Source organism: Pelophylax lessonae, assembly GCF_965119305.1.
Source record: "Pelophylax lessonae genome assembly, chromosome: 13".
NCBI classification, from domain to species: domain Eukaryota; kingdom Metazoa; phylum Chordata; class Amphibia; order Anura; family Ranidae; genus Pelophylax; species Pelophylax lessonae.
This window is the reverse complement of record NC_138780.1, coordinates 57,161,671-57,176,766: the sequence shown is the minus strand read 5'-3', so window position 1 is coordinate 57,176,766 and position 15,096 is coordinate 57,161,671. Positions and strand designations below refer to the sequence as shown.

Below are 15,096 nucleotides of genomic sequence, written 5' to 3'. Positions count from 1 at the left end.
CGAGCCATCAGGGGAGATGCATCTAAAGAGGCATCACAGATTAACTGCAGCCCCTGGATCAGCTGGTCCGCCAGCTCAACAAAGGCAGGGGGGAGCTTCCCCCCTCCAGGTCATGGCATAGGAGCTTAGCCCACTCGGTCAGAGTTTTCAACACTAGGGCAATGGCGAATACCGGCCTCATTGCCGACCAGCCAGAGTGTACATAGTGCAAGCCACAGCCTCCGCCTTCCGGTCAACCGAATCCTTAAAGGCTGGGGACTCTTCAACCGAAATCATTGTTGCCTTGTTTAATCTGGAAACCGGAGGATCCACCACTGGTGGCACAGTCCACTTCTTAAGAAGGGACTCCTCATAGTGGTAACGCCTAGTAAAGCGCTTAAGGACCCCACGGGGACGCTTTGGTCATCCCCATTTTTTTGCGAAAATTCGGTCAAAATAGGCAGGGAAAAGAAACACCTTTGCCGCTATAGATGGCTTGTGAATGCCATAGGGCACCTGCGCCTCCGTCGCAGCTTCAGCTGCATCCTCCATCTTCATATACACATATACAATCAGTGCGTACACCAAAGCCTTCCTGTGCGCAGTCGCAGACGTGGAGGAATCATCCTCACTATCAGAGGATTCCAGGAGCATTGTTGCAGACCCAGCAGGGTGACAAATATTATATATATTTTTTGTATATTTAGTTGCGCTGATTAAGATATTTACACATTTTAGTCAATCTGCTATAGGCCGGATGGGAAGGTGTTAAATTAGTCATATGTGGTACAAAAAAAAAATAAAAAGCAGAAAAAGATGTAGCGCATATAATAGGATTAAAACTTACATTTTGATCATCTTCTACACGTGCAAATCCTTTCCTGATTTTGCCATATGGCGGTCCAGTACCTTTATATATGTTACTTGTCTCTGTCTGCAATTTACCAAGTGCTCCCCTATACACACGCAGCTTGCTTATCATCTCACTTTGAAAAGATGGTGGAGCACATTTTAGTTCCTTTTCCATTTGAACAAGCTAAAAAAAAATACAAAAAAAAAAAAAAGATATTTTAAGTCAAGATTAATAAAACATACTGTATGTAGGGCTCTGAATACGAATCTATCCACAGATTTTTCCATATTTTGTTGAGCTGCAACGTAGAATTAAACCACTTACTCCTGAAAAAAAGGTAGCAAAATTGTTATCAATTTTATATGTGCATATATTCATGCCCCTAAAAATCGCACTTAGAGGGTTTGGTTTTGTGCATTTAAAACAGGGAAGAGGGCGTCCTTTCCCTCAACAACTTTTTTTTTCCTGAACTACAAATCGTACTTTGGTTAGCAAACACCCTCACTCACTCTAAACATTGTGTTTTGGAACTTACTTACATTTGTCTAAATTGAAACCAATTATGACCACATACTTTAGGAAAAGACTGGGACTCTTCAATGGCCAGTTTTTATTAAATAATTCCTTTAAAAGGAACGCAAAGATAGAGCTTTTATTCATATTTTTTATACCTTAGAAAGATCTTCGAAAATAAATCTTTTTATTTTTGCACATACATTCCTTTGAACAATATATCAAAACAAAAACATCAACCCATTCAAAATACGGGTGCTACATTGGAAAAATATTGACACATTCTTCAAAACAAAGAAAAAAAGGATAAAGCGCCCAGGTGATCAATGGTTGCACAACCAAAAGAGGGAATCAGAACAAACTGCTGCTAATCAACTGCAAGTGTCCCACATACAAATAGAAAAAAAAAATATATACAGTGCTTTGCGAAAGTATTCGGCCCCCTTGAACTTTGCGACCTTTTGAAATGTGGCAAAAGGTTGCAAAGTTCAAGGGGGCCAAATACTTTCGCAAAGCACTGTATACACTGTAGTGGATAAGATATAGAATGTCAGATTTCCAAAAATACAAATTTAACAAGAATGCGCCAATAATTACAAAAATTCCCAGTTGGGGTTTCCCCATACAGTGCTACCACCACCAGATAGAATGTGAGGAGGGAACAAGCCAGACCACAACAAATCCCCCCAGGCGGATGTGGTGGCGCCTAACAGGACAGCTGCCCAACCCACAAATCACAAGAGTGCAAAAGGGATTATCTAAGGCAGGCTCAAAGTGGAGAAACGTAGCACTTTATCCTGACCTGTGATATTAGTATCAAAAACCAGACGCTAGGTGGAGTGAAGCTCTAGAACAGGTTGCTTGGTATAGCCATGTTGAGATTATGGTATTTAAATGAGGGCAGTTGGAATTTGCCTCCAAAATTTGCAAAACGAAAACTCTTATAATCAGAGATAGAAAGTTATCGTTAGATATGTCACACTAGTGTCTATCCCCCTCCAGATAAAATTAAAATAAAGATTTCCTACCCTTACAGAACTCCAAAAATGCTTAAAGAAGAAAGATACTCGCGGTCCAATGCGGTATGTGTCCAGATTGTCCAACACTAGGTATAGATATAGGAGAGTGAATCAATGCAAAATTGATATACTGTTTAACAGAGGAATCCCCGCAATGGATTCTGTTTCCATGGACAAGGGACAATGATCCAAAAATCTCCTCATACCCTGTAAATCCAACAGGAGAGGGGATAAAAATAGTACCAATTACAAAAAGCAAAACCTTCTATCAGGGGGTATAGGCCTCTCTCACTATAATTACTTGCACCAGGTGGAAACCGCAATAATGGCCACCAGCAACTTACCATTGTATGTGCAGCGTCCTAAAAAGGCGCCGCAATCCAGACAACAGCCAATCCAGACTCGCGGAAATGGCGCGCCGGACCCACTGTCAAACTGAGCATGCGTGGACATCGCGCATGCACAGTGCCCATTCTCCAGAGTTCCCCCACACTGGAACTAACGAGCCAGGGGAGATGGCAGAAAGAGGCAGGAATCACCGCTCCCACCATCGGACGCCGTCCCTCCAGATAGCGCACATCTGCCCATGGGGACAAGGCAGTCCAAGCTCCCTCTAGTGGATACAAAAAGCACTGCAAGACCAGAATAACAACTGGGAATATTTACAACAAGGATATCAGTACAATATTTGACATCTGATATAACATGTGTATCAAAACAACAGTGGTTGACACAGTTATAGATCAGCAAGTATTACATATAATGAAAAATTTAGTTTGAAAAATATATTAGTTAATCTCATAAATGAATAACAGGTCTATATTGTCCATCTACAATTGTCACTCCATGCCCACCGCACCAACGCCATGGATTCCTGGGACAACCACAAGTATCAGGGAGACTCAATAATTTGAAAAGATCAAGTCACTGTTGCCATCATTACCCACGGGGACACCTGATTATATAAATCCCATACATCTGAGGAAAGCACACAAATGTTGGAGTAATTTTGCTTAGTCTTATAGAAAATACTTCTATGTAAGCATTTCATTAATGCCAGGGGGAGACACAGCATTAAGGCGTTCGATCCAAAAAACAACTTCTCTCTGTAAAATATGCCTATCCCAATCACCGCCACGTGGGTCCTGAGGAATTACTTCAAGTACAAAAAAGGAGACTACAGTGTTGTCATATCTACGATGTAAACCAATATGCCTGGTTACGCTTATGAGAATTCCCCCCAGCACAATATAAGTGGTCTCCAATTCTCTGACCAAATTGTCTAATTGTTTTGCCTACATAAAAGGCTCCACAAAGACAGGTCATTAGGTAGATAACCCAGAGTGGCACAATTCGCAAATTGTTTCAAACTGTGCCATTCCCCATTGGGTAAGCGAATACCTTTAGCTTGTCTGACCCATGGACAACGTGCACATTCACCACATTTATAGGTGCCCCTTGGTTGGTTGTTAACAGTATCTTCAGAAGTATAATGGCTTGCTGTTAATTGGTCACGGGGGGATGAAGCCCTCCTAAAACACTAATTCCGGTGTTTCCCTTACATATTTCCTAAGGGTATAGTCACTTGTTAGAAGATGCCAGTGTTTGGTCAGATGATTCTGTAGATCTCCCTCATTGCCCGAAAATCTTGTAATAATCTTAACTGTATACATTTCCTTGGGGCTAGATTTTTTATAGAGCAGAGAGGCCCTAGATTGATTTATAGCCCTATTAAAGGCCTTTCTTAATGTTGAGCGTGCATAACCTTGCTCTAATAACTGAGTTTGTAAATAATCCGCCTGGATTTTGAAGTCAGATTCTGAGGAACAACTTCTACGTAGTCTGGAGGTATTGGGCATATGGTAATATGGGGTTACCTGCACTCGGCTTCCTATAGAGGTTGGTAGCTAGGGTACCATCCTCTTGTATTTGCACTTCTAGGTCCAGGAAGGACACAATTTGATGATGGATGGAGTGGGTAAATTTAAGGTTAAACTCATTTGTATTTAGACTTGTCAAAAATTGATGCAAGTCTTGTAAGCTGCCTGTCCATATAATGAACAGGTCATCAATAAATCTATACCAACATAACGTCAGAGAGCCATACCTCCATCTTATCACCTGAAAAAAGTGTCCTTTCCCAACCTCCAAGATACAAATTAGCATACAATGGTGCGCAGCAAGTGCCCTTAGCCACCCCCTGGGTTTGAAGATACAACTGATCAGCAAATGTGAAATAGTTCCTAGTGAGGATGAAATAAATTTCGTAACGAATGTCATCAGAGGCCAGGTATGTCTATCCTGTTCTTTCAGGAAGGATTCAGTCATCCAGATGCCCTGCTTGTGAGGGATGCTTGAGTACAAAGCCTCAATATCAACTGTCATGAGAAGGGAACATGAATCCCATCCAGATGCCTCAAAAAGTCTGAAGTGTCTTTGATATACGATGGCAATCGCAAAACATGAGGAAGCAAAAAAAGTTTACACACCTACTGGCATTCTTGGTAAGAGAGCCAATCCCCGATACTATTGGCCTACCTGGGGGTTTCTTTCAAGTTCTTGTGGACTGTCGGTAGACAGTAGAAAGTTGGTAACCTCGGAAATCTGTTATTCAAAAAAATCAAGGGTATCTTTATTGATAAAGCCTTCTAAAAAGGCCTTGACGATCAAGGAACGAAACTCTATAAACCTGTTTGCCAGGGTATCAGGGATAGGAATATACCATTCCCTGTCGTTCAATACCTTCAGGCACATAGACTGATATTGTGAGTGTGTCATAATTACAAAGTTTCCCCCCTTGTCAGATGGTTTAATTACTATCAGTGGGTTATTTTTAAGTTCATTGATAGCCATCTCCTGTTCCAGGGTTAGATTCATTGATATTGAATGCCACTTATTGCTTTTGAAGTCCTTGGTGATTTGTTGGAGAAAAGTCCATGTATTAGGGCAAGTAGTGAGATCCGGAAAGTTTTGGGATTTAGGTTTGAAACTTTTTAACCAGCAGTGCCAAGTCCCACAGAGCACGGAACTCTGCCATAGTAAAATGTTTAACTTTTTCAGTTAACTCTCTTTCAGTTTGTTTTTGTTTACGTTCCTCATCATAGATATATTTAAACGTTCGATTCCGGGCAAACATTTGCACATCCTTGATAGTTTCAGATACATCAATGGGTTGTGTAGGGCAAAAGCCCAATCCCAGCCTAAGGACTGATTTTTGTGCAGGTGTGAGTGAAAAGGGTGTCAAATTAATTATATTGAAGTCGGTATGGTCATCGTGTTGCTTGGGTGGAGGGTCTGTAGGACATAATTGTCCATACTCCCTTGTTTCATTTGGTGTTTTGGAGTGGTCATAAGAGGTATGACTGATCTAAAAAAATCGTGTTTTGTGTGGCAGGTGTTTTAGTGGGATGTGAATTTGTGAGTGTGTTCTTCTGATTCAAAATATTCTGTAACACTGGAGTGAGATCATTCACTATGATTGTGTCAGAACGTGTTGCCGATTCGGCACGTTTTGTTTTGTTTGGGTGCCCCGGAGAAGGTCCCATGTTATTCCTAGCTATTAGTAATTAGTAAAACGAGGACGTGCATCTTGTAATCGCATACTTGAAAGTGAAGAGTCTGATTCAGTAGTTTCTTCCACTTGGGTTTGGTCAAGAGGTGCATCTAGTGGATAGCCCCCCCCCCATGGGCCCCTCTAGTGGACCACTTATAGGCACGGCCTTCCAGGATAGCTATTTTGTCCTTATTAAATTTAACCTGCTTTTTAAGTAGAATATCCCTGTTAAGGGTCTCCAGGCAGGTTTTTATTTCCTGCCAGTTAGTAGTAAAATCTGGTAGCTCTTTTGTAGGTTTATATTGCTCCCCGAGATGTTCAATCTCCACGTTCAACAAATCCATATCTTTAGAATATTGGGTCACCAACAATTGCAGAAGTTCCTAGCTGCAATTAGTTTGAGACGATTCCCAAGATTTCTTAAATGCATCCGAGGGGTCCTTTATAGTTGGAAATGTGTACAACCTCAGACCTTGCGGATTAACCCCTTCCTCTATATATTTCCAAAAAAATGTAATGTGCCAATGTAAGTTTGATTTAGGTTTGAGGAGACCTTGCATTTTTAGAAAATATATCTTGACATCCTCTTCACTTTTAGGATAAGCATTACACTCTAACTGAATATTAGACATAAACCTGTTCCAAGTGGTTCCTAGAATATCCATAGTGAAGGCAATCAATTTGGACACAAAAGGATTCAAGACAGGCCAGGAAGAAACAAAGAGAAAAAAAAGAAATTACTAAAACAACAAAGTGGACATTACATTCATATTATTACCATATAGTATTAGATGAGTCTTTAGCCAGCAAAATAAGAGAGAAAAGGCCCCAGGTGTGTTATCCACCTAATAGAAATGAAAATATTTTTTGCATAAGGCTAGTTAAAAATAATAAATCCGCAAAACATGTCAAGCAAAAAATGGATGGGCACGGACCATGTTTCCACATAGCTGCAAGTGATTTCGGTCTGGCAGGTCCTTTGATTATGATACTTACCAGTCCGTAGCCCATACGACACAATTTAAGCTGTATTTGGTGGATGTTGTATATGCATATACAGTGCCTTGCGAAAGTATTAGGCCCCCTTGAACTTTGCAACCTTTTGCCACATTTCAGGCTTCAAACAAAGATATAAAACTGTAATATTTTGTGAAGAATCAACAACAAGTGGGACACAATCATTAAGTGGAACAAAATGTATTGGATATTTCAAACTTTGTTAACAAATAAAAAACTGAAAAATTGGGTGTGCAAAATTATTCAGCCCCTTTACTTTCAGTGCAGCAAACTCTCTCCAGAAGTTCAGTGAGGATCTCTGAATGATCCAATGTTGACCTAAATGACTAATGATGATAAATAGAATCCACCTGTGTGTAATCAAGTCTCCGTATAAATGCACCTGCACTGTGATAGTCTCAGAGGTCGGTTTAAAGTGCAAAGAGCATCATGAAGAACAAGGAACACACCAGGCAGGTCCGAGATACTGTTGTGGAGAAGTTTAAAGCGGATTTGGATACAAAAAGATTTCCAAAGCTTTAAACATCCCAATGAGCACTGTGCAACCGATCATATTGAAATGGAAGGAGTATCAGACCACTGCAAATCTACGAAGGCCTGGCCGTCCCTCTAAACTTTCAGCTCATACAAGGAGAAGACTGATCAGAGATGCAGCCAAGAGGCCCATGATCACTCTGGATGAACTGCAGAGATCTACAGCTGAGGTGGGAGACTCTGTCCATAGGACAACAATCAGTCGTATACTGCACAAATCTGGCCTTTATGGAAGAGTGGCAAGAATAAAGCCATTTCTTAAAGATATCCATAAAAACTGTTGTTTAAAGATTGCCACAAGCCCCCTGGGAGACACACCAAACATGTGGAAGAAGGTGCTCTGGTCAGATGAAACCAAAATCGAACTTTTTGGCAACAATGCAAAACGTTATGTTTGGCATAAAAGCAACACAGCTCATCACCCTTAACACACCATTCCCACTGTCAAACATGGTGGTGGCAGCCCCATGGTTTGGGCCTGCTTATCTTCAGCAGGGACAGGGAAGATGGTTAAAATTGATGGGAAGATGGATGGAGCCAAATACAGGACCATTCTGGAAGAAAACCTGATGGAGTCTGCAAAAGACCTGAGACTGGGACAGAGATTTGTCTTCCAACAAGACAATGATCCAAAACATAAAGCAAAATCTACAATGGAATGGTTCACAAATAGGTGTTAGAATGGCCAAGTCAAAGTTCAGACCTGAATCCAATCGAGAATCTGTGGAAAGAACTGAAAACTGCTCACAAAATGCTCTCCGTCCAACCTCACTGAGCTCGAGCTGTTTTGCAAGGAGGAATGGGCAAAAATTTCAGTCTCTCGATGTGCAAAACTGATGGAGACATACCCTAAGTGACTTACAGCTGTAATCGCAGCAAAAGGTGGCGCTACAAAGTATTAACTTAAGGGGGCTGAATAATTTTTCAGTTATTTGATAAAAAAAGTTTGAAATATCAAATAAATTTCGTTCCACTTCATGATTGTTTCCCACTTGTTGTTGATTCTTCACAAAAAATTACAGTTTTATATCTTTATATCTGAAGCCTGAAATGTGGAAAAAGGTTGAAAAGTTCAAGGGGGCCGAATACATTCGCAAGGCACTGTATGTTATGGATACAGATGTATGGAAAACACTTTTAAATCTTATGCTTTTTTGGAATAAAATAAGGTTTTAAATATTATTACATGTGTACCTTTTCTTTTTGACCCATTAATTTTATGGCACCATTAAAGTCCTAATTGCCCCACTCTCCGAGTCTCATCAGTGCGCCTGTGTGAACCCTATGTGCCGAGGAGATCTGTATGCACCACTCTCCATCACGGTATATGTTGCTGGCTCCTCAGAGTTGCCCTGTAGAGTACTCTTTTGTTTGTCCATAAATATGCTTTGATCTAAACCATTCTATTGTAGCTCTGGCTGTATGTTTAGAGCCGTTGTCCTGCTGGAAGGTGAACCTCTGCCCCAGTTTCATGTCTTTTGCAAAATCTAAGAGGTTTTCTTCTAAGATTGCCCTGTATTTGGCTCCATCCATGTTCCCATCAACTCTGACCAGCTTCCCTGTTCACGCAGAAGAAAAGCATCCCCACAACATGATGCTGCCACCACAATGTTTCACGTTGGGGAGGGTGTGTTCAGGGTGATGTGCAGTGTTAATTTTCCAAAACCTACAGTATTTTGCTTTTAGGCCAAAAAAATGGATTTTTGTAAGATCTTACCGTAAAATCCTTTTCTCTTAAGCTCATTGACAGACGTAGTCCTCCTTGATTAATATCAACTCGGGTTATACTGCCCTCTACAGGAGTAGGACTAGACAGGAAAGAAAACGTTCTGGCCACACCTTAGGGGCAGTCCCAGAGGGTATATCCTCTCACTTCCTGCTACAGGATATCAGTTATGTCACAAAGCAGTGTCAGAGAATTTAACCCAACCCAACTCAAAAACAGAGGGGCGGGTACTACGTCTGTCAATGAGCTTAAGAGAAAAGGATTTTACGGTAAGATCTTACAAAAATCCATTTTTCTCTGTCGCTCATTGACAGACGTAGTCCTCCTTGATTAATATCAACTCGGGATGTCCCAAAGCAGTGCCACAAATGAGGGGTGGGAAAATGGAAATCAAAATCCAATCTAGAAGGCCCAACCGGTGCCAACTAGAAGTTTTAAAGGCTCATCAATCAAAAGATGAGACTCAACTGAAATTTCAACGGAAAAACCCTTGAGGTAGACCACGGTCTCCTCAAATTGCGGCCCGGAAAACCTTGCAGCCAAATGAGGCATCCGACGATGCCATCACATCAACTTTATAAAATTTTGTAAAGGTATGAACCAACGATCAAGTAATCGCCTTGAAAACCTGGACCCCTGACGCCTGATGGTGGAAGGCCCAGGAAACACTAAGCGCCCGAATAGAGAGCACCTTAAACAGGGAACGGGGGATCCCGCCCCTTAATAGAATAAGCCTGTACCACCGTCTGTCTGATCCATCTAGACATGGTCGCGGCAGAAACAGGCAGGCCCTTTCTAGGGTCATCCGTGATCACGAAAAGTGAATCCGTTTTACGAAATGAGTTCGTAGTAGTCAAGTGTACCCTGATTGTCCGAACCACATCCAAGGAGTGTAATGCAAACTCCCAAGGATGTCTAGGCTTAGGACACAGGGAAGGTAACACAATATTCTCATTCAGATGAAACTCTGAAACCACTTAGGAAGGAAGGATGGATTCGGACGAAGAACCACCTTATCCCTATAAACCACCAGATATGGGGAACAACAAGATAATGCGGCCGGTTCTGACACCCCGCGTGCAGAAGTAATGGCCACCAAGAAGGCCACCTTCTGGGATAATGTAAGCAAGAGAATCTCCCTGATATTTTCAAAGGGAGGTTTCTGGAAAACCGACAACGCCAAATTAAGATCCCAGGGTGGTAAGGGCGCGCGCACTGGCGGAGCCAAGTGCCGCACCCCCTGGATGAAATTCCGCACCAAGGAATGAGTAGCCAGAGGCTTCTGGAAGAAGATTGCCAACGCTGAAACCTGACCCTTGATAGTGCTCAAGGATAGTTTCTGCTCAACCCCCTTTTGCAGAAAAGCCAAGATTCGGGTCACCAAATAGGTACGTGGGGGAAATCCCAAAGATTCACACCACGCAATATAAGTCTTCCATGTGCGATAATAGACTTTGCTGGAAGTTGCTTTCCTTGCTTTAATTAGAGTAGGAATAACTGAAGCTGACAATCCTCTGTCCTTCAGTACCTGGGTCTCAATGGCCAGGCCGTTAAAGCCAGCGACTGTAAAGCACGATGGAAGATCGGTCCTTGAGACCGCAGATCCTCCCTGAGAAGAAGTCTCCAAGGAGCGTCCGCGACTAGTCTGCCCAAGTCGGCGTACCCGGCTTGACGAGGCCAGCCCAGAATTACCAGGATAACTGGAGTTCCCTCCACCTCTATCCTGCGGAGAAATCTCAGCAGTAATTCGAGAGGGGGGAAGACATACAGTAGCTGATACTGCCCCTACGGGGCGCTCAGCGCGTCTGCTGCGTCCGCTAGAGGATCGCGGGCGCAAGCCCTGTTGAGCCGACATGCCAACAGATCCATATCCGGGGTGCCCCAATGAAGGGACAGCTGGTGAAATACCTCTGGATGAAGAGACTATTTCGCTTGATCCAGGATCTGACGGCTGAGATAATCTGCATGTTCACCCCCGGGATGAATATCGCGGGGAGAGCTGGAACAACTGTTCCGCCCAATAAAGAATGTTGGCCACTTCTATGGCCGCCAGGGCACTCTTGGTGCCCCTTGGTGATTGACATAAGTCATGACCGTGGCATAGTCCGATTGGATCCGAACCGGGCTGCCCTGGAGCTGCTCGGTCCAGTAAAATCGACAAAGTCTGATCGCTCTCAGTTCCAACACATTTATCGGTAACCTGGAATTTATCAGAAGAAATGACTTCCCCTGGCTGAGCATCGGAGACCGAAGCCACCAGACCAGAGCCTCCCTGGTCTGGTCGCTCAATCGGATCCGATTGTCCAGGGAATCGGGATTCCGATTCCATTTGAGAAGAATCTCCTCTTGGAGAATTCGGGTATGAGACTGGGCAAACGGTACTGCCTCTAAGGAGGCGACCATCAGTCCCAGCCAGTTGACGGACAGCAACATCCGAATCATTGACTGAATCTTCTGGAGTTTCTCCGCATGGAGAAACACTCTTGCCAAGGATGTATCTAAACTTAGGCCCAGATAGTTCAGTGTCCTGGTGGGAACCAGCCTGTGAAGATGGGGATATGAAGATAGGCATCCTAAATGTCTATGGACGCCAGGAGATCCCCCTGATGCAGGGAGGCCACCACTGTTCGGATGGACTCCATCTCTCCCAAGACCAGAATTGGACGCACCTAGCCCTTTTTCCTGGGCATTGTGAACAGGTTCGACTAGAACCCCTGAAACTGTCCAAAGCATCTTGCAGTGCATTCCTATGGGGAATAAATTTAGAAGAGACAAAGCCAAACCTGGCTGGCTAAACCGTAGCGTTAAAAAACTTATTAGGGGAAAAAAATTGGCCTTCAAGAAATATAAATCAGAGGGCACCGTATCGGCCTTCCAGCAATACAAGGCGGAAAATAAGAAGTGTAAACACGAAATCAAGATGGCTAAAATCAACTTTGAGAGACAAATAGCGGAGGATAGTAAAAAAAAACCCAAAGAAATTCTTTAAATATATCAACAGCAAAAAAACTAGGGCAGAGCATATTGCACACATAATTAGCGATGATGGGAGGATGGTTACAGAGGACACTGAAAAAGCAACCGTGCTGAATTCTTTTTTCTCGTCAGTCTTTACGCAGGAAAAGGAAGGGTACACTGACCATGACTGTATGGTTAGTAGTAATACACAGGACTTGCCACTATGGCTAACAGAGGGGGAAATCAGGGAAAGACTGGATAAACTTAACACAAACAAATCACCAGGCCCGGATGGCTTACATCCGAGAGTGCTCAAGGAACTCAGTATGGTTATATCTAGACCACTGTTCCTGATCTTTGCTGACAGTATTAGGACAGGAGATGTACCAGGGGATTGGAGGAAGGCTAACGTGATTCCGATATTCAAAAAGGGCCAGAGACATATCCCGGGAAATTATAGGCCTGTCAGTCTGACATCAATAATATGTAAACTTTTGGAGGGGATGATAAGGGACTATATCGTAGAGTATGCTAAAGACAACAACATCATCAGTAGTAACCAGCACGGGTTTACAAATGGGCGATCTTGTCAAACCAATCTCTTAGCATTCTACGAGGAAGTGAGCTGTGAGCTAGATAGGGGGAGACCAGTGGATGTGGTGTACTTGGATTTCGCTAAGGCGTTTGATACAGTTCCCCACAAGCGCTTAATTTATAAAATAAGGTCGGCAGGTATCGACAGCAGGGTTTGCTCTTGGATACGGAATTGGCTAAAAGGCCGTGTCCAAAGGGTAGTAATAAACAGCGCATACTCAGACTGGTCTGAGGTAGTAAGCGGGGTGCCCCAGGGCTCAGTCCTGGGACCAACCTTGTTCAATTTATTCATAAACAGCATTGAGGAAGGGATCAGTAGTTCGTTATCAGTTTTTGCAGATGACACAAAATTGGCCAGGGCAATAACTGCACAGCATGAAGCAGATATCCTACAGAATGACCTGGACAAAATTACGGAGTGGGCAACGACATGGCAAATGAGGTTTAATGTGGAGAAGTGTAAGGTTTTGCACTTGGGGACCAAAAACATAAAAACACAATACACGTTAGGAGGGGAACCCTTGGGGGAATCAAAAATGGAGAAAGATCTGGGAGTCTTAGTTGATGATAGATTAGGCAACAGCATGCAATGCCAAGCGGCAGCTTCCAAAGCCAACAGAATATTAGCATGCATAAAGAAAGGGATGTATTCCAGAGATAAGACTATAATCCTTCCACTTTATAAAACTCTGGTCCGACCGCATCTGGAGTATTCTGTCCAGTTCTGGTCGCCAGTCCTCAGGAGGGATGTGTTGGAGCTGGAGAAAGTCCAGAGAAGGGCAACTAAACTGATTAGGGGGTTGGAGGACCTTACCTATGAAGAGCGGCTGCAATCGCTCGATTTATTTTCCCTGGAGAAAAGACGTCTGAGAGGGGACATGATAGCAATTTATAAATATCTTAATGGGGATCTCAGCTTAGAAGAAAAGCTGTTCATTCGAAGGAATTGCATGAGGACTCGAGGACATACAATGCGATTAGAGGAGAAGCGTTTTAACCTCAGGCAACGTGGGGGGTTCTTTACTGTTAGGGCTACAAGATTGTGGAATTGTCTACCACAAGAGGTGGTTTCTGCGGGTAGTATGGTGACTTTCAAAAGACTCTTAGACTTACATCTCAAGGATCAGGAGATTGAGGGCTATGTTAGATGATTACAGTCACACACACCTACACAGGTTGAACTGGATGGACTATTGTCTTTATTCAACCTCACCTACTATGTAACTATGTAACTATGTAACTATGTACCACTCCCTGTTGCATCAAGCTGTCCCCCGCAAAGCTTTTTAAGCGACCCGGGGATGTCGAATGTTGGAAGGGAAGAATCGCACCGGTGGAAGTGATCGAAACTCGATCTTGTATCCCGACCGTATGACCTTGCGAACCCCCTTATCCGGGATTCTGGAAAGCCATGGATCCGGAAACCGGTGAAGACGTCCCCCCAGCCCATTCTGTCAATCCAACGGGATAACAGTGGCTTTATTTAGTCTGGAAATCGGTGAGTCCACTATTGGTGGTACCATCCATCTTATAATGAGGGATACCTCAAACTGATAGCGCCTAGCAATGCGTTTGGAAATAGCAGGGGTTCGTTTTCGGACGACCCCATTTGGGCAAGGGAAACCCTTCGCCATTTTGGTAGGCTTGCTAGTACCAAAAAAGGAATATCAGTCTCAGCTACCTCTGCCGGTGTAATCTCAAGATTTAAGGTTTCCCGGACAGACACAACTAGTGCTTCCACCAACGCTTCTTGTGCTATGGCGGAGGCAGAAGCGTCCTCCTCACTGTCTGAGGAGACCGTACCTGAGACAACAACCCCAGAAAAGGGGCTGCAATGACCAGCTCAGAATCCGTATCTGAAGAATCAGATGAAATAGGGGTAGGCGGGGGTCGCTTTTCTTGACCCCCGTCCCTGACTGGTATCCCGGGTGGAGGTAGCCTAAGACTCCAAAACTGCTGATAATGCATCATCACAAGTGGAGTACTGGAGGGTCCTGCGGCCACCTCGAGGGGATCAGGTGGGGATACATGTGTGGCAGGGTACATGATTAACAAGACACTTGCCAGCAAACACAAAAAATTAATTGCAAGAAAAAACATTTTTTTTTTTTTTTTTTACTTAGTCCCCCAGCGCAATAGCGCCCCTCAGTGTACCTGCTTGGACCCCTCAGAGAGAGAGAGAGAGAGAGAGACCACAAGGCTCACCTGATGCACAGAAGTTTCTTATCAACCTGCTTCCAGCACTGTCTGTTACAGACAGGAAGTCTTTGGCTTGCTTTCCCGGGCCAAGGAGGCGGCTCCGCCCCTTTACACGCCTTCCGGCGCCTCCCAATTACTCCTCGAGGTGTTT

At 43.5% G+C, this 15,096-nt stretch overlaps 1 protein-coding gene across 2 annotated transcripts in view; it reads right to left on the bottom strand.

The window, feature by feature from the left end:
• Window positions 1-15,096, bottom strand: part of VTI1B (vesicle transport through interaction with t-SNAREs 1B) — a 499,519-nt gene that overhangs the window by 350,270 nt on the left and 134,153 nt on the right. For both annotated transcript variants that reach the window (XM_082275949.1, XM_082275948.1), the window contains exon 3: window positions 827-1,015. In XM_082275949.1, coding sequence (XP_082132075.1) covers window positions 827-1,015 — 189 coding nt within the window. The remainder of the gene's footprint in view (window positions 1-826; window positions 1,016-15,096) is intronic.